We start from the raw sequence: 20345 nt of genomic DNA, 5'->3' as shown, positions 1-20345 counted from the left end.
TCTGATGTCGCTAATAGATGTAGCGCAAATGTTCTTTAAATACGAACATTCTCTAAACGCGGTAATTAAGATTCTATGGTAAATTTTCAGCTGTAATCTGGTATCCACGACAATAAAAGTAGCCCTTTTATAGAAGCCAGTGTAAGGAATTGCAAGTATGCCTAAAGGCGGATTTAGAAATAATTCAAAAGCCCAAGAGAGAGCTGAAAATTTCTTTTGGAAGAAAATTTGCGTAATTAATGACTTATAACATTCCTCCCATGCGGAAATCGAAGAAAACTATGTCAACATTTTTATCGACCGACCTCTCCTGGAGATCAGATGACCAGAAATGATTTCAGGGTTTATTTTATTAAAAAAAACAACCCGGCAAATATAGTATATAGAATAATTTCATTGTAAAGTTACGGACAATTGGGGAATCGGTGTTGACGCGCATGTTTTCCAATTCAGCACGTCAAAATCTTGGTAATTTAACAGAAAAAAACTGTTTTTTTAATAACCTATGGCATCTACAATTTTGTGTTCCAAATGTAAAAAGTATTGAAGAAAAAAAAACCCGGCTCATTTTTTTTATGCCTGAGAGGAGGTCAGATTTATGGGTGCAATGACGGAATACCAAATCATTTGACATATGTATTTCTTTGAGCAGATACTTTGCGACCTTTGCTGCAGTCCAATTTATGTAACGAGTTTAGTAACAGGAATTGAAAGCGCAACTACTATATCGCCTACATGGCCAAAATGTAATAAAAGTTGGTTCTGAAATGAAACGGTGAACCGCAATATTATGTTTCTCTTCACTGATAGAACCCAGTATAGAGAATGATGTTTTCTGATTTTGTTTTATCAACAGTGGCGTTGGCTAAATTAATCTTGACATTGCACTGTCCTCCCAACTCTCTGCCAATACCCACTTCCCCCGAATTTCCTAGTAATTGTTCAATCTATTTGTCCGTACACCGTTATTATTTTTAAATGTTGAATCTGTTGTACCACATACGATTTTGCTTAATTTATGAAAACCTTCCAAAATAGACCCCGAATCACGCGTACCAATTGTGGGTTGGCAGCCTCATATCAGATCGATGGACAACGAGGCGAATAGTTGCTGATGCGGCGTACAACTTTCACGCACTCACTCTATGTTTATTTATTAGATTACATCATCGATTTAGCGTCACACATTAGCATAGTTTCACGAGAGATATATGCGATTTAGAAATTCGGCGTTTATCGCGACTACTTATATTCCCATATTGACATTTCTATTTAAAATATGTGCAAGATTAGAATTTAGCCACGGGTAAACTGATTTTACGTGTGTTTCATTCCGATATGGTTACCTCCCTTGTAATATGGCAGCCCCCACAAGCACGTTGAATTGTTCACCAGTCAGTTAAAAGTACAATGAATGTGAGGAATAAACAGTTGTTGACTTGGTGTGTACTGACAAGGATCAGACATACGCACCGGTATGTATATTCTGTTTTGTGACACGCAACAAGTCAACAGTACGGTCGGCATTCATAAGGCTAATTAATCATCAGCTGATGGTTAGATGAACGTCTGAGTGAGTGTGGTTTTACGCCGCGTTTGGCAATATTCCAGCCATATCACGACGGTAGACACCAGAAATGGGCTTCACACATTGTACCTATGTGGGGAATCGAACCCGGGGCTAACGGGATCGGGCGGTCGCGGATCGCTGACTTGGTTGATGCATGTCATCGATAACAATTGCGTGGATCGATGCTCATGATGTCAATCACTGGATTGTCTGGTCCAGACTCGATTACTTACAGACCGCCGTCATATAGCTGGAATACTGCTGAGTGAGGGGTTAAACAACAAACCAACCAACAACCGCCCCGCTCGTTAGATGAAACGATCGCCATGGCTCGAGAGAGTGGATCCATGTGTTACTGGGTTTGTATGTGCGGTTATTGTTGTAGAAGGGAATTATTGTATGTGAACACGTTTATGAAAGTAGAAAGGCACATGCAAAGATTGTATAAAGGTATTTCAAAGAGTAGGCCTGCTCAGGTCTCTGGCCTGCTCTATTAATAATGAGTTCACAAAACAAATATTCAACATGGCAGCTTTGGCAGACATCTTTGATATCATGTGCATATTACTCATGCATTAATGTTTTACCAACTATATCTATGTTTTGTGGTAGGGGATGCAGAAATGATTGTCTGAATTGAATCTTGAAACGTATAAAAAGTATATATACAATCGGGGTAGCCCATTAAGCGGCCTTAACATTATGCCCTCGTTAACATCACATGTGGTATTGCAGGAATATTAACCATATAAAACCATACTTACATAGTTATATACTCTTCTCTGACATTGCGATATTGCAGGAAAGTTTATAGAAGTTGGATTATAGGAAAGGAATGGTTTTCACATCGTGATATGGTTGGTTCATTCTATAGGAAATGTCATGGATGTATTTCTTGCAGTTTTCGACATGGTTATAGCAACCGCAAGGCTCTTGTGAACACCACCACAGAAGAAAATCAATATGAACGGTAGGTGTTTTTTCTAGACTTAAATAATTAACTCATATGCTAATATGCTCTAGATTTATGATGTAAACTATCTGCTTACAAGTTTTGTTTGTTTGTTTGTGGTTTAATGTCTCACTCAGCAATATTCCAGCTATATGACAGTGGTCTGTAAATAATCGAGTCTGGACCAGACAATCCAGTGATCTATGTAATTGGGATACGATGACATGCATGAACCAAGTCAGTGAGCCTGACCACCCGATCCCGTTTGTCTAGTCGCCTCTTACGACAAGCGTAGTTGCCTTTTACGGCAAGAATGGGTTGCTGAAGACCTATTCTAACCCGGAGCTTCACGGGTCCTACTTACAAGTATGTGTTCATTTAAGAATTGACATCATCTTTCATAAGCTGCCTGAAAAAAATAACTAATTTTAAAAGTAATCAGAAAGATTTGATTATAACTATGAATCTGCCAGGATGTACTTTTACATCGTTGACGGTAATAGCTGAACACAGTATTATTGAAGAATGATACTATTTTCCTTTTCAACAACAGTTTTACATTTCAAGAATCACAAATATTTTAATATTTTAATTTGTAGCACATATACGCTTATGTTTTTTAAAGGGTAAAAAATATTCATTTAGTCTACATATATGTAAATAATAACAACATCTTGTAAAAATGCTTTTTAATTTTTCAGGTTGGCATTTTGTGTTACACCATACTACAGGAAACCCTATGACACTCAAGTCAAGGTAATATATTTATTCTTTTGTTCTTTTTGTTCTTTTAAGTTAAAAAGATAAGACTTAGGTGTTTAGGAAGGAGTGTTTACAAAGTAGGATTCAGTAGGCGTGGGTGGCCCAGTCGCTAAGGTGCTCAATTTCCTGTGCAGAGTTGAGTCCCTTGGGGAGGCCAGAAACCTCTATTAGATGGTTCGAACCCCAATTCACCCCGATTAAGTTTCTAGGTTTGTCAGCACCATGCCAATGTTCATGTGTTTCACCGAAGTTCTAAATGTCTGAGACCTGCATTACTTGGGCTTTACTCCCACATCAAGTGACACGTTCTAATATAACTGAAATATTGCTTTTGACGAAAAGACAAACAATCTGTGATGGAGTGTCCTATATGATTAAAGCAAAATTGTTTGTTTCAGATAAAGGAATCAAATTTGAAAAAATCTCTACAGAAAGTTATCAATATTGTTCGTCATACTCGAAAAGGACAGTACTCCCCAGCAGTTAAAAAACTGGATGAAGAAAATGATGGACAAATGTGTGCTCTAGTTGGAGTTAAACCAGCGGTAGGTCACCCACTATTCTACTGACACTAGTGTAGGTCACCCACTATTCTACTGACACTAGCGTAGGTCACCCACTATTCTACTGACACTAGGGGTAGGTCACCCACTATTCTACTGACACCAGGGGTAGGTCACCCACTATTCTACTGACACTAGGGGTAGGTCACCCACTATTCGACTGACACTAGGGGTAGGTCACCCACTATTATACTGACACTAGGGGTAGGTCACCCACTATTCTACTGACCCTAGCGGTAGTTCACCCACTATTGTACTGACACCAGGGGTAGGTCACCCACTATTTTACTGACACTAGGGGTAGGTCACCCACTATTCTACTGACACTTTCGGTAGGTCACCCACTATTCTACTGACACTAGCGGTAGGTCACCCACTATTGTACTGACACCAGGGGTAGGTCACCCACTATTCTACTGACACTAGGGGTAGGTCACCCACTGTTCTACTTACTCTAGGGGTAGTTCACCCACTATTATACTGACACTAGGGGTAGTTCACCCACTATTATACTGACACTAGGGGTAGTTCACCCACTGTTTTACTGACACTAGGGGTAGTTCACCCACTATTATGGTGACACTAGGGGTAGGTCACCCACTATTTTACTGACACTAGGGGTAGGTCACCCACTATTATGCTGACACTAGGGGTAGGTCACCCACTATTTTACTGACACTAGGGGTAGGTCACCCACTATTTTACAGACACTAAGGGTAGGTCACCCACTGTTCTACTGACACTAGGGGTAGGTCACCCACTATTCTCCTGACACTAGGGGTAGTTCACCCACTATTCTACTGACACTAGGGGTAGGTCACCCACTATTCTACTGACACTAGGGGTAGGTCACCCACTATTCTACTGACACTTGGGGTAGGTCACCCACTATTATACTGACACTAGGGGTAGATCACCTACTATTCTACTGACACTTTCGGGTAGGTCACCCACTATTGTACTGACACTAGGGGTAGGTCACCCACTATTCTACTGACACTAGGGGTAGGTCAACCATTTATTCCCCTATTGTTGTACATATACATATTAAATATTCACATATAATTAGAGACCTCTTTTTGTCAGCCAGAAATCTATGGCTACCGAAACAAGGATGAGATGAGTATTGGGCCAGATGTGACCGGTGACAGGAGAGTTGTGGGCCTTTATGTAGGCAAGGGAAGCAGTGAGTGTACCATCCTCAGTTACCTAGGCTATAATACCTCCTCTCTTACTACGCTCATCTTTCCCGAGGCAAGGGAGGTGACTGACTGTATTAAAACTTATCAAAATCAGATGCCTGTTTTATGTAATTTGTGTAATAATACGTACTTTGCCCCAAGTATGAGGTGTCCCATGTTGTGTGTTTCAGGTGGGAAGGTGGTGTGTGTCAGTCCCCAGCATCTCGTCATCATGAAGAAAACACACGTTGATATCATCAATGTAAGTGGGATGAGTTGTAGTGTGGACTACCATAGCCAGATCCAGGGGGGTCCAGGGGTTGCGAAGACCCCCCTCCCCCACCTTTGAAAACCAAACGTAATATTGTGTAGGCAGTAAAAGTATCTGAGAAAGGATTTTGATATTTTGGACCCCTCCCTTTTTTAAAATGCTTAATCGCCCTTGTACAGTAATGGGGGTGATCGGGTAGCCTTGTGATTAAAGCTTTCGCTTGTCATGCCGAAGACCCGTGTTCGATTCCTGACATGGATACAATGTGTGAAGCCCATTTCTGGTGCCCCCCGCCGTGATATTGCTGGAATATTGCTAAAAGTGGCGTAAAACCATACTCAGTCAGTCAGTGGTACGGTAATGGCACCTCATTTGGACATAAGGCTATAGCAGATGTTGGGTAAAATATAAAAATTGGAATAAAAAGTTTCCAATTATGACGAGTTGTATTTTTGCAAAAGGGGCTTATTATAGTGATACATTATTATAGTGACACATAACATCATGCCTTTTGGTGAATAACGTTTCTATAGTAAGAAATAAATACACAAGCATTTGTAATGTCAACATTTATGCACCTATTTTGCATTTGCCTCAGTGCCCAGTGATTATGTGATTTACAGACTGTAGTACAGCCTGAATATGGTCGACTGTGGTCCATGACAACACTCACTGTGGTGTAAATGGGGATTGTTTTGTGTCCCAGGCGTACCAGGACTTCCTTGACCAGTCGGCCTATGTGAAGTACGGGAGGTCAGGCATGATAGGGTACTGGGACAGTGTGGTCATCCGGTCAAGTCAGCAGCAGGACACCATGGTGACCGTCATGTTCAGGGCAAGACAGAAGTCAGCGGTATGGCAATCTCATTAAAATCAGATCTTAGTGCTTGCTACTACTAAACAAAGATCTGAAGACATTCCATTACAGGTCATGTCAGAACGACCTTTCATGAACTTTGACCGACCAATGGAATGTCTGACAAGAAGTCGACATTAGCCATTCAGAAGGTAGCTTTCTCGTGTTTTGCGGAACTATTTTCAAACTCAAGTGTTTGAAAGGCATTTAGAAGTGATACACATTAGGAAGAGAATTTATGGATGTCAACTTTTTTATTATGAGGAACACAAGGTTTCGGAGTATGTGCTTACTCCTTCATCAGGTGAATGATCATATACTCCAAAATGTTGTGTTCCTCATAATAACAAAGTTTACATCCATAAATTCTCTTCCTTATTTTCAAACTGGCGACGACACACTAAACATTATTTGACAAATTCTCAATTCAAAATTTGAAAACTGAACAAAAGAACATTCAGGATTAGCTAACAGATGGCCTAGATTGTATGGATTCAGTCGTTAAGCCAGTAACCGTCCTTCAGAATGTTAAATTGTTCGAAGTTGCATGATTAGAAAACACATTCCGACTGTCACGTTCCTGATTTGGTAAGCGAAGCTCTGATTGGTCGGATGAATAGTGGTTCTGACCGTCACCCGTAATGGGATGTCCTCAGATTTTTTAAAATGATTTTAAAATGAGATAGGAGGTGTGGCAGATTAACCAATGAACTAGAATATGTTAGGGGGACCAGGTCATTACCTTCTTGAACACTCTTGCTGCTTGTTATGTGTATGTACTTGAAATACTATACAGAGCGGCATGATTCTCTGTTTCAGGATGAGTATCTGGAGGCAAGAGAGGAACTCCGCCACTTCTTCCAACAAGGTCAAGGTCGTCAGCTGGGGGTCACATCACTCTACTTCAGACCAAGGTATGTTTTATCCTGTTTAGATGGGCATCAATGTCAAGGATAAGGCAACCATTGTTCTATATTTATTTTATAAACTTGACAGGCCAGAGCCACAAAAATCCTGGATGGGATCGTAAGAACCACGGGAATGGCTACAGGGGTTAGTGTAGGTTTACTGAAATGCGATCCCTCGGGATATAGAGGATGTCTTCTAAATTCATGAGACGTTTTTAGTTATCTAAAAAAATGAATGTTTATAGAAAGTTAACATTAATTTTGATTGGCTCAATACCCAGTGCCTCTTAGCTCTGACTGGCAGGAAAAAATTCATTCAGGGTGTTAGATTTTGATTGAAAAATGTATCGACACAATCACAGCAAACAATGTGAGGATCAGGGGTGGAAAACGTAGTTCAATTTAGGCAGGCTGGCCGTAGAGGAGCTTCCTTCCCATTCCCCATGACATGGAGGGAATAGCTATGCTAAGTAGGTTGGGAACCGTGGCAAAAAAACAAACCCCAAATACATTCTCTAAGCTGACAACATGTCTCCACTGTGTGGCCTTGAGGAAGAGAATTATATTGCATCGATAGACACAGGATCAGGTTGTGTAGGTCGCTATGCACAAGGATTTATGTGTGTGACCCATTTGTATTGGGTAGTGACTGTGTTGATGCTTGGTGTGTTTGGATGAATTGTTTTTAGAACCTGGAAACTTTGTTCAAGCATGTTTCACAAAGGAAGAAGAAATGCATGTGTGAGGTGGAATAGTGTATAAATATACAATTTATTGGAATGTTTCCAATTTTAATCATATTGTCTCACTCATGAGCTTTAACTCTACATCCAATCGAAATGTCTCTCCTGAATGAGAATTTATCATAGGTCTCCATTGAAGTGGTGGTCTTGTACGAGTGAACCCTCGATAGATTAAAAGTAAAGAAGTTTAACAGCAATAGGAGACAGGTATGAGTACTCTTGTGCTGGACAAGATGATGTCCAGAGTATTAAGACAGATTGAGGTATGTCCTTATGCTTCCAGGCGTTCCCAGTTGTATTTGAAATGACATACAACAAATATCGTACGACTATTGAACGACTATTTCTAGTTTTGTGTCGGTCAAACCAGGCCATAAAAAGAGCTATGGTGGCGAATTGGTCTGGTGTATTCATCATAATAGATGCTGACTTTCCCTTGCTTTAGTTTCCATAGTTACTGGAGCTACAGCACAGCACATCACGTGATGGGGTCACCGCACATCTTTGAGGAGGTTCTTTCTCACAAGTTCCGCATCTCCCCCGACTCCTTCTTCCAGACGAATACGCCGGCCGCGGTGGTGCTGTACTCCACCGTAAGGGACTACGTGAAGCAATCAGGCGCTGCCACTGTCATCGATGTCTGCTGTGGGACAGGTGGGTCTTTTGTATGAAGTATCATCAATTCAATGGATTGTTTGTTTGTTTGTTTGTTTGTTGTCTATTATCTCCGCATTCAGCAATATTCCATCTAAATGACAACGGCCTGCAAATAATCGAGTCTGGACCATACAGTCCAGTGATTAATATTTTGAGCAAAGCCAATAGGGTATGATGACATGCCATCAACAAGGGTTACTGAGTTGACCATCTGATCCATGTAGTCATCTCTCACAACCAGCTTGGGCCCAATTTGAACCTGGAATCCCTACAGGGTCAGTTCAATTGGAATGGAGTCACATGTTCTTAACTTTGATAATTTTTATCTTGCGTTGGATTTTGTTGATGAATATGATTATGAAACTTTAGACTGATTTTAATGTTCATATGTTGGGGGTGCTGACGGCCCAGTTGTCTAATGTGCCGCAAATCAACATGCAGAGTTGCATCCCTTGGGCATGACAGGAACCTATGATCATTGGTTCGAATCCTAGATTCGTCCTGATTATGTTTCATGGTCAGCACCAATATTGTGCTGTGGGTTTCACCAAAGTGGTAAATGTGTGCAAGAAATACAATTTATGTACATGTATCTTTATTATAATAAGATAGAAAGTGTTGCATGTGTTTCCCCTGCTTAAGTTGATATTGTGTGTTACAGGAACTATTGGTATCCTCATGGCAGACCTTGTACAGGACATTGTGGGCGTTGAGATGGTGAAACAGGCCATTGAAGACGCAGTGTTTAATGCGGAAAATAATGGTACAAGAAGTTTAAAAATGATTTGTTTGTAAATTTTCTGCTGGTATAAAAAATTGTTGTAGGTAGGAGCAACAAAAACAGCAACAACAGCACAAACAGAAACACAAACAGCAACAGCGACAGCAGTAGCATTTGTAGTACAGTAGCAGTAGTGACACAAGCAGCATTCTGCATAAGTAGCCCAGTGGTTAGGGTGTTTGCTTGTGATGACCAACATAAGGCTTTGATGCCCCTTCTTGGTGTCCCTGTATCATACTGGGATATTTAGTTAAGCAGCTTAATGCCATATTAACTCACTGTCCATAAGTAGCCTAAGAGAGTTTTGGATACCATACACCTGGGTTTGATGCCCAATGTGAGTACATGTATACTTCCCAGGGAGCTGAGAAAGAAATTTAAATCCGCACTGATCCATTGACAATATTTTTATTACAATTTAAGTTTATCATTTTCAAAATGCTTGTTCATAATAAGAATATTTCTTTTAGTTTTCTTGAAACAATATTTTTAACAAGATTTAGTTTTGACCAAACATAAAATCAGAGAGCAAGTGGACTTTTACAAAGAGCAACATGGGCTCATCTTTAAAGTAAATGCAAAAATTGGTCTGTCCTAATTAGATATTTAAGGGTACTACTAGATGGCTTCATTGATTGTAGGCGTGATGAATGCTGAGTTTGTGTGCGGCAAGGCCCATCGCTTCCTCCGGGATGAGCTGCCACAGAGGAAGATGAACGGATCAGCAGTGGCTGTTGTCAACCCGGGGAGAAACGGCATCAGTGAGTTGACGATGTGAGAGGCAAAGTGTAACACTAACAACATAGTACAACCTTTATTATGCTCCATTCAGAACTGCCTGTTTATGTTTTTTTGGTAGCACAAATCAGTTTACTGGGATTAGGACACAGAAATCAGGTTATCGTGATTTGAAACCACTGATTGACCAATCAGAGTTGAAGATTGCTTTGTGAATGGTGTCCGTAGAGGATACTGACTCTGTGAACACCTGGGCCCACTTGCACAAAGCAATCTTAGCGCTACGACTATTGTAAGCCAGTGTTAAAGTATGGGAGTTACGATCATCTTAGCGCTAAGATCACTTTGAGCAAGTGGGCCCTGGTGTCCTTGTTATCAGTCCAGAAATTATTTTACATAGGATGTTGATTGACTCAGTAACACTGAATATGTTTGTTTTCAGACAAGAAAGTAGTGAATGCGATAAGACAGTGTAAGGAGATCCGCCACCTCATCTACGTCTCCTGTAAACCATCTGGGAATGTTCTGGTCAACTTTGCAGAGTGAGTGTCTTCACAGGTATAGTGTGTTAAGGTGTATCCATCACCAGTGGACATATCTAGAGTGTAATTTGCGTTTTTATCTGCTTTTAGCAATATTCAAATTCTTTCACAAAGGGGACTTTACAAACACTTTAGTCACTGGGGTACTACACTTGTGTGTCTTTAGGTATAGTATCCTCTAGTACAGGAGGGTGTGTCTCCGGTGTCTGGTACAGGACTGTGTGTCTCCGGTGTCTGGTACAGGATGGTGTGTCTCCGGTGTCTGGTACAGGAGGGTGTGTCTCCGGTGTCTGGTACAGGAGGGTGTGTCTCCGGTGTCTGGTACAGGACTGTGTGTCTCCAGTGTCTGGTACAGGAGGGTGTGTCTCCAGTGTCTGGTACAGGACTGTGTGTCTCCAGTGTCTGGTACAGGACTGTGTGTCTCTCCGGTGTCTGGTACAGGACTGTGTGTCTCCAGTGTCTGGTACAGGAGGGTGTGTCTCCAGTGTCTGGTACAGGACTGTGTGTCTCCAGTGTCTGGTACAGGACTGTGTGTCTCCAGTGTCTGGTACAGGATGGTGTGTCTCTCCGGTGTCTGGTACAGGACTGTGTGTCTCCAGTGTCTGGTACAGGAGGGTGTGTCTCCAGTGTCTGGTACAGGACTGTGTGTCTCCAGTGTTTTGTACAGGACTGTGTCTCTCCGGTGTCTGGTACAGGACTGTGTGTCTCCAGTGTCTGGTACAGGAGGGTGTGTCTCCAGTGTCTGGTACAGGACTGTGTCTCTCCGGTGTCTGGTACAGGACTGTGTGTCTCCAGTGTCTGGTACAGGACTGTGTGTCTCCAGTGTCTGGTACAGGATGGTGTGTCTCCAGTGTCTGGTACAGGACTGTGTGTCTCCAGTGTCTGGTACAGGACTGTGTGTCTCCAGTGTCTGGTACAGGACTGTGTGTCTCCAGTGTCTGGTACAGGACTGTGTGTCTCCAGTGTCTGGTACGGGACTGTGTGTCCAGTGTCTGGTACAGGACTGTGTGTCTCCGGTGTCTAGTACAGGACTGTGTGTCTCCAGTGTCTGGTACAGGATGGTGTGTCTCCGGTGTCTAGTACAGGATGGTGTGTCTCCAGTGTCTGGTACAGGACTGTGTGTCTCCAGTGTCTGGTACAGGACTGTGTGTCTCCAGTGTCTGGTACAGAACTGTGTGTCTCCAGTGTCCAGTACAGGACTGTGTGTTTACAGTGTCTGGTACAGGATGGTGTGTCTCCGGTGTCTAGTACAGATGGTGTGTCTCCGGTGTCTGGTACAGGACTGTGTGTCTCCAGTGTCTGGTACAGGATGGTGTGTCTCTCCGGTGTCTGGTACAGGATGGTGTGTCTCCGGTATCTGGTACAGGACTGTGTGTCTCCAGTGTCTGGTACAGGACTGTGTGTCTCCAGTGTCTGGTACAGGATGGTGTGTCTCTCCGGTGTCTGGTACAGGATGGTGTGTCTCCGGTATCTGGTACAGGACTGTGTGTCTCCAGTGTCTGGTACAGGACTGTGTGTCTCCAGTGTCTGGTACAGGACTGTGTGTCTCTGGCCTCAGTGTCTGGTACAATCCAGTGATTGAAATCATAAGAATCGATCTACGCAATTGAGATACGATGACATGCATCAACCAAGTCAGCAAGCCTATCCACCTGATCCTGTAAGTTGCCTCTTATGACAAGCATGGGTTGCTGAAGACCTATTCTCACCTGGATCTTCATGGGTATTTGACAGTGAAGATTATAATGGAGATTTACAAATCAAGGAATAATCAGTTAATACAATTGTGTCTTTTCAGCCTGATTGTGCCTAAGAGTGACAAGCTGGAAGGGGAGCCATTTGTTCCAGTAGAGGCGGTTGGTGTTGATATGTTCCCGCACACGACACACTGTGAACTGGTTGTCATGTTCAGCAGGTGACCTACCAAAGGGTTGTCAAATATTCAGCACATGTCTTGATGGGTGCCGGACCAGGGGCGTATGTCCCTCGAACAGCAGATATCCCCACAGGTACCCAGCAAAGGGTTATGTCCCTTTATCAGCTGATATATGGACTGGCACCCTGCAAGGATGTTCGTCCCCTATTCAGCAGTTCACCGAGGTCTTAATCCTTTAAACTGTGATATCTTTTTTTGCGTTTTTACATGTATGTTTTTTTAATATTTGGTGTAGAAAAAATAATTACGCTTACTGTATGAAAATCTTTTGAAATGTCCTACTTCACTCATGGTAACAAGGCAGAATATGCATGTACAGGGCCCAGTTACACAGAACAACCAAAGCAGATATGCAATGGGGGGTAGGTGGGACTAGTGATCAAACAACCCTGTGGAAACACAACTTGAAAGCTGTGAAACATCAAAGACTGAAAACCATTCATTGGTCTGAGTAAAAGTGTAGATGTGGCAAATGCTTCTGTTGTTATTTATTATATAAATACTATGTAAATGCCCATGAAGATCGGGGTTAGATGTGGTCTTCAGCAACCCATGCTTGTCATAAGAGGTGACTGTGCTTGTCATAAGAGGTTACTATGCTTGTCATAAGAGGCGACTATGCTTGTCACAAGAGGCAACTATGCTTGTCATAAGAGGCGACTATGCTTGTCATAAGAGGCGACTGTGCTTGTCTTAAGAAGCGACTCACGGATTAGGTAGTCAGGCTTGATGACTTGGTTGATTGATGTCATTGTATCCCAGCTACATAGATTGATGCTCATGATGTTGATCATTGGATTGTCTGGTCCAGACTTGATTATTTACAGACCGCTGTCCATTGAATGCACAACCATGTGACAAGATTTGGTTATTATCGAATAATAATCATTGACCTAACTACAAATACCAGTGTTATGTTTCCTATGTGAGTATTATGTGTAATATTTCGTGTTCGAATTAAACATTTCTTATTGTTCTCATTTAATTTTGTGACCGTTCAATGACCCTGTAGTGGGGGTAAGAACACGATTTATGTGTGTCAAGGGTGCTTGCTTGCATGCATGATATAATAAGTGAGTTGGGTTTAATGCAGCTTTTTCCAGTTATATCACAGCGTGTCAGCTTAATGTGGGAGAAAAGCCCAAATTAAAGATATGAGACGTTTACCACTTCGGTGAAACCCACCAGCACGCATGGTGCTGACAAACCTAGAAACATAATCGGGGCGAACTGGGATTCGAACCACAATCATAGGTTTCTGGCGTGCCCAAGGGACGCAACTCTGCACAGCGAATCGCGTGCCCCCTATGAAGTAAAGTATGAAGTAAAGTATGATTTTAACTGCCCTAGTACATGGAAATTAAATCTTATACCAGAATAGTAGATTGAAACACCTTCGGGACATTACATCAGAATCGCAGTTGTCGGAAAAAAATATCTGCGTCCAATGTTGGTGTCATCGTAGCATCTAAATAAAAAAAACGACATCGTGGAATGAAATCTCAATACCCGCTTGTCAAAACCGTCCAGATTTTCCTTCTTCTTTCCTCTGCGGTGATCTTTACAGGGGAGATAATTCGGAATAAAGTCCTTCCAGATATACTACTCAAAAGAAGTTAAGGATCACCTGATTCTTTCATATTACTATAGTTAATCCCTCGTCATGACAGATTAACTTTACCATTATGAAAGAATCGGGTGATCCTTAACTTCTTTTGAGTAGTATATATGCATGCATTGTTCTCTATATGAAACATTGATGAGATATAACAGAGGCGTAGGCTGGCCCAGGGTTATGCATGCAGCGTGCGTGCTTGGCACTCATAAGGCCATTGTTGTGAGACTTTAAATCCCCTACCCCCCTAAAAGAGATGCATCTCTGCACCCTACAGTAAACGTGTTATTCAAGTATACAATGATCACACTCAAATTGCATTTAACAAATCTTTATTTAAAGGCTGTTGTCATAGGCAGGTACATGAGGTTCTCATGAGGTAGGTGTGTTGAGGTTTGTAGATGTACCGGCGGCTAGGCGGGCACACAGCTCCAGCTTGCCCTGTCCACTTGGAAGGCATCAGATGGCATTCCGCCTCTGAAACATGGGAAGGGAGTGAGAGAAGGATGGTAAGAGGAGTGCGGAGTAATGTTTGCCGACAGCGATAAGGCAGCTCAAGAAAGTATTACCTAAAAAATGGATTTGACAACAATTACAAACGTTTTCAAAACGTTACTAGGCTGAAAACGGTCCTTGAAACAATGCACACTTAGGTCCAAAAAACACAACTATGATACCCGTGTCATATACATCACTATCACCATCGATTATCCATTTCTTGCTTGTTTCATTTTTATCCATCATCAAACATGGTTGTAGACATTCGTTTGCCCAGCAGTTAATCACGGCGGCCAATAGGATCGGGTAGGATGTGGGGCCCTTTTAGGTCCACATGGAATCACATCTTGTCTACATCTAAGAAAATCAGCTTCTGTCCAAATATTACAAAAACGCTTCTGGAGAACCTCCAGAATCGACAAATTGGAAACTGATAGGAAACAACTGTTCGACTGAGCTGAGGTTAACTTTTGTTGTGTCACGTGTTTTCGTTTAAATCGAAACAGCGTGCAGCTTTTTGTTTCGAGGTATCAAGGTGCAAGCGATTTATATGAGGTTTTATCCGCTCAGAAATATACCCCTACCACCCCCCACCCATCCACCCCGGCTGGAAGTTGTATTTCATCAACCAATCAGATGTCAACATTCTGACTTTGAGGTAAGATTAATCTCTTTTAAAACATCTGTAATATACCAGTAGCCCATGCTGGTATAAGAAGGTTAATGCGGATAAGGTGGCTACTATGTAATACTTGCCTATTTGTGTGCGCGTATCTTGACGGTGTGTATCGTGGTTCATGCAGTCAACCACCGGTTTGTTAGGGCCAGAACTCCTTGTCATAGACGGAATGATGACGAGTGTCGTAAAACTTCTTTCTTTCAGTGACATACATAAAGTACTGTATTGAGCGTTTGTGGTTTGAAACAAGCAGAGTGTTCTAATAGTTTGAAGGTGAAAAACTAAAGTCACGACAATACCCTTGACGACCGAGGATGATAATCAATGTTAGTTTTCCCGTACTTACCTACAGTCCCTGATGCAGGAGTTGTCGTAGATGTTCCCATTGGTGTCACAGACGGGCCACATTATCCTTGGGCAGGGGCAGCCACTTGGCAAGGAATTGGCTTAAACAAATAGCATCGGCTAAACGAGCATGACGTAGGTGAAATAGGGTTAACGTCGGGCTCAAGATTATTGTACTTGTGTGTGTGTGTGTGTGTGTGTGTGTGTGTGTGTCTGCTTGTACAAGTCTTACGTATGCAGGTGTTATAGTGCTAGCCCGCTGAGATTCCATGCCGCAGTTTAACATCAATACCCTACTCAGACACAGTATATTGATTCCGAGCCGATCGGTCCTTGCTTTTCCCCATAATGCCGAGCGCCAGACAGGGTAATAAGAAGTACCATCTTTTAACGTCTTTTGGTATGACGCGGCCAGGGATCGAACCCCAGACCTTCCGCTCTCAGGGCCACACGATCACGGAGGCTGTCAAATAACATGTAGCTTAGAAAATCTGGACACGTACCAAATGTGTTGTTTGTTCTGTAAAATGACAAACCTAAAATAATTGCTGTTGAATTTGATGAAATAATAAAATACATGATATTGTTTCATCTCCAAATGTGAAGTGTTTGAAATCTAATCTCAGCTTGTACACAAAAAAGGCACCAACTATTATACAAGGGCGCAAATACACTCCGGGGAAAAATGTAGTATACACGTGAAAGTTGGATTTGACCAAATATGTAATTGAAAACGTTATCAAAACGTTGCTAATCTGAAAACAGTCGCCGAAACATTCCAAACTTAAGGTCCAAAACAGAACTATGACATCGGTATAAAATACATCACCATTTCTTGTTTGTTTCGTTTTTAGCCAACATCAAACTTGTTTACTTTCTTTTTCCCCTGTATTTTATATTAAAACCACACAATAAAGACGTGAACAAGATAGAAGCATATTTAACCCGAGAGATGTACAATATAGTGAGATAAGTTTTTAAGTTTTCAGGCTCGCGACAGGCTGGGTCGTTTTTACGCGTACTTTTGTATTATAGATTAATCTAATCTAAACAACAGATATAATATTATGCAGAATATTTAGAAGAATTAGACTGACATTTTGTCACAGAAATAAAGTTGTCTTATTTAAACATATATCTACGAGACAAAATCCAAAACATCCTAATGGAGCCGAGACCAATCCTTAATTTCAGACTAGAGCTGTGGCAATCTAGGTTTGCCAAGTCATTCTCATTGGACTCCTTTTTAAAAGAATTATTCTCTCGGGTCTATTTACTGACGATCTTTTTCTCGACATTTAGTAGACACGCTGTGATATACATTAAATACTGTTCAAAGCGGCGTTAAACCCAACTCACTCACTCATTAATACAGATTCCTGTAAGCTACTCTGTTATCAATCCCTTAGAGTACATTTTGTTTATTCTAAAAACGTGATCCGACTGTAGATTTGTAGAATATTGGAACTACATGTTTATAACAACAAATTCACTGGCACTCTTTTTGGGGAGGAAGTCAGTGGATGTTATTATCACTATTACAAATAATGTAAATAATCGAGTCTGGACAAAACACAAAGTTATGCTTACCACACAGAGCTGTTGCCATCAACACGAGAACAACCATTGTCTTCATCTTGTTAGTCGGTGTCCGTTGTTTCTCACTTCAGGGGATGCCAGAGGATGAGTAGGGAGGAAACTCGCTTACTTGTCTTTTATACACACGCATGCAATAATTATAATATCATTCACCCGACAGTTGAGACACCCACGAGGATCATTATCGGAATTAAGCAATTGATATGACATTTGTCATCTGACATATGACTTATTATTGCCCACTCAGACTGGGAAATATTTAACGTAAGCATTTTTTATATTTTTATTTGATTTAAAGATATGTTTTTCAAAAACCAAGTATCTTTAAAGTATGACCCATGTGAAAAATTAAGTAAATGAAACAGTTCAGTGTTTCTTTGAAAGACAGTTCAGAGTGAATGTTGTTTAAAGCCGCAGTATTCCAGATACGTGACGACAGCGACTCGATTATTTATTCGAGTGTGGACGAGACAATCAAGTGGCTGATAACATGAGCAACGAACCACACCTCACGATGAGTGAGTGAGTGAGTGAGTTAGGTTAAACGCCGCTTTTAACAGTATTCCAGTTATATCGCGGCGTGTCAGCTTAATGTGGGAGGAAAGCCCGAAGTGATGCAGGTCTCAGACGTTTACCACTTCGGTGAAACCCAGGAGCACGGGTATGGTGCTGACAAACCTAGAAACATAATCGGGGCGAACCGGGATTCGAACCCACAATCATAGGTTTCTGGCATGCCCAAGGGACGCAACTCTGCACAGCGAATCGCGGCGCCTTAGACGACTGGGCCACCCGTGCCCCCCACCTCACGATGACATACGATCAGCCACTCATAAGGGTCCAAGTAGGCTTCTAAACGTTTTAATGTTAGACATGTAGAGGGTATTTCCAAACTTGACGCATCAGAATGACCCCTATTTTGACTTGTGCAATAATGTTCTGGTGAACACTTGACTTGCCTTTGCATGTATTTATAACGGGCAGGACAAGCTCACCTTTTCGCAAACACCTGGTGTCATCATTGTTTGATAATGATTCATATACAGATGTTTGTGACATAGTCGAATCGTCCAGTGGACTCCTTCGTATGATCAAGGAAATAAATTTTTCGATTATATTTTCTGACGATGTCAGACATTTAATATTTTGTATTCCATGCATATCTGAGTAATTTTGCGAAGGATCCGCAAAACTGTATAATGTTATTGCTCTTGTGAGGCGACATGTATAGTATGCGTTCGAATTGATATTATGTTTACCGCCTCGCGCGTGTGTGCGTGCGTGCGTATTTGTGTTGTTTATGTGTTGTGTGTTTGTGTGTTGTGAGCGTGTTATTTATTGTGTATGTGTGTGTTGTGTGCGTGTGTTGTGTATGTGTGTTGTGTGCGTGGGTATGTGTTGTGTGCGTGGGTATGTGTTGTGTTTATAGTGTGTGTGTTGTGTATTTGCGTTCTGTGTTGTGAGTGTTGTGTATGTCTTGTGTTGTGTGTGTTGCTTTTTGTGTATTTTTGTGTGTGTGTTGTGTGTGTATCTGTGGCTACAAGAGAGCATGTGTATATATATGATAGTACGGGATCACGTGCGATTGTATTGTATTGTCTGCATTTTCCTGTACTTTTTAGGTACTTACTGTATTTTTAACCTGTTTTTATTCGAGGAAGAATGTAATCTGCATGATATGTTTGTACAGAAAGTGAGACTTAAATTCACAAGGCCTCTCGGTTACACAAACCCACCTAGTTTCTATCCGTTCTCTCATACCTGGCATGCTATAGCAGTACATCCTGTGTTTATGTGTTCGGTACTTGCCTGTTTATGGCATGTGTTAATGACGATGTCTGTTTGCCTGTCTAGTATGTTATGATTGGTGTAGAGACACATTGACGAGAACCTGACCCATGGAGTGTCACATACTCACATAAAACACGCGTGTCAGCTCTTCACTGAACTGGGTATAATTGTTACGATGAACCTTAAACAGCACGACGACACTAACATCTGTGATTGCGGGCCAGGCTGTTTATATACTTGACATATGTTTAATGGCTAGTTTCTATCTGACTCTATATGGAGCATGGTTTTGTGAGTGATTTGAATGTTTACTTTCGCTACCTCAGTATATATATGTACACGTTGAAATAATACTAAGAACAAAAACAAGAACATGAACACCAACACCAACACCAACACCAACAATAATTTGTATGGAGCATTTCAAGGCTCAAAGCATATCTTTATTACTCCGGTCAATGGATCAGTGTACATTCGAATTCGATTCTCAGCTCCCTGGGGTGTATACTAAACAAGCTGCCTTACGAAGTGATGGGGACACGGGTGGCCCAGTCGTCTGAGGCGCCGCGATTCGCTGTGCAGAGTTGCGTCCCTTGGGCACGCCAGAAACCTATGATTGTGGGTTCGAATCCCGGTTCGCCCCAATTATGTTTCTAGGTTTGTCAGCACCATACCCGTGCTCATGGGTTTCACCGAAGTGGTAATCGTCTTAGACCTGCATCACTTCGGGCTTTCCTCCCACATTAAGCTGACACGCCGTGATATAACTGTAATAATGTTAAAAGCGGCGTTAAACCCAACTCACTCACTATGAAGTGCTGGCAGGATTTACACGACCATGTGCTTAAGTGGGGAAGACCCGAAGCCCCAGAAACCCTCAGGGGTCGAGCTGCCCGACACGGCCACCCATCCACCTTCTTTCCTTACTTACTTACTTACTTTGGAGATTTAACGTGCGCTTTCCGACTGATGCGTATTTTGCACACGGTCCTTCTTTCCGCGACCAACGTTGCTTTATAAGGTCGCCTGATTTGTAACGAACACATGACCACGTTCCAACACAAGCTTAAGTTATAACGAATTATCCGTCAGAGTATTCTCTGAAACAATAAGGACTTGCGAGTGAATGAGTTGGGTTTAACGCCGCTTTTAACAGTATTAACAGCATGTTAGTCTGATGTGGGAGGAAAGCCCGAAGTGATGCAGGTCTCAGACGGTTTACAACTTTGGTGAAACCCACGAGCACGGGTATGGTGCTGACAAACCTAGAAACATAATCGGTGCGAACCTGGATTCGAACCCACAATCATAGGTTTCTGGCAGGCCCGAATCGCATTTCCTCTGTAATGGGTTGTTAA

The 20345-nt window shown here is 41.9% G+C and overlaps 1 protein-coding gene across 2 annotated transcripts; it reads left to right on the top strand.

Moving 5' to 3' along the window:
• The first annotated feature begins 1363 nt into the window (after positions 1–1363).
• LOC139474578 (tRNA (uracil-5-)-methyltransferase homolog B-like) lies at positions 1364–12713 on the top strand. 2 transcript variants are annotated; one of them, XR_011653989.1, is made up of 13 exons: positions 1364–1475; positions 2472–2540; positions 3224–3278; positions 3683–3829; positions 4934–5033; positions 5220–5290; positions 6006–6152; positions 6975–7069; positions 8252–8460; positions 9125–9226; positions 9886–10018; positions 10425–10524; positions 12323–12410. XR_011653989.1 is itself a non-coding variant. In XM_071257645.1 (13 exons), the coding sequence occupies exons 1-13, from the start codon at positions 1411–1413 to the stop codon at positions 12441–12443; spliced, it is 1401 nt and encodes a 466-aa protein (XP_071113746.1). In that variant the 5' UTR covers positions 1364–1410; the 3' UTR covers positions 12444–12713. The 2 variants fall into 2 exon arrangements, 1 of the variants encoding a protein (XP_071113746.1); XM_071257645.1 differs by having other exon boundaries at positions 9886–10005; positions 12323–12713.
• Positions 12714–20345: the final 7632 nt, after the last annotated feature.

The sequence above is a fragment of the Haliotis cracherodii genome, unplaced genomic scaffold (assembly GCF_022045235.1).
Source record: "Haliotis cracherodii isolate W230 unplaced genomic scaffold, xgHalCrac1.p SCAF_3, whole genome shotgun sequence".
Taxonomy (NCBI): domain Eukaryota; kingdom Metazoa; phylum Mollusca; class Gastropoda; order Lepetellida; family Haliotidae; genus Haliotis; species Haliotis cracherodii.
The sequence above is the reverse complement of the archived record's forward strand: the minus strand, read 5'-3'. Positions and strand labels throughout refer to the sequence as shown.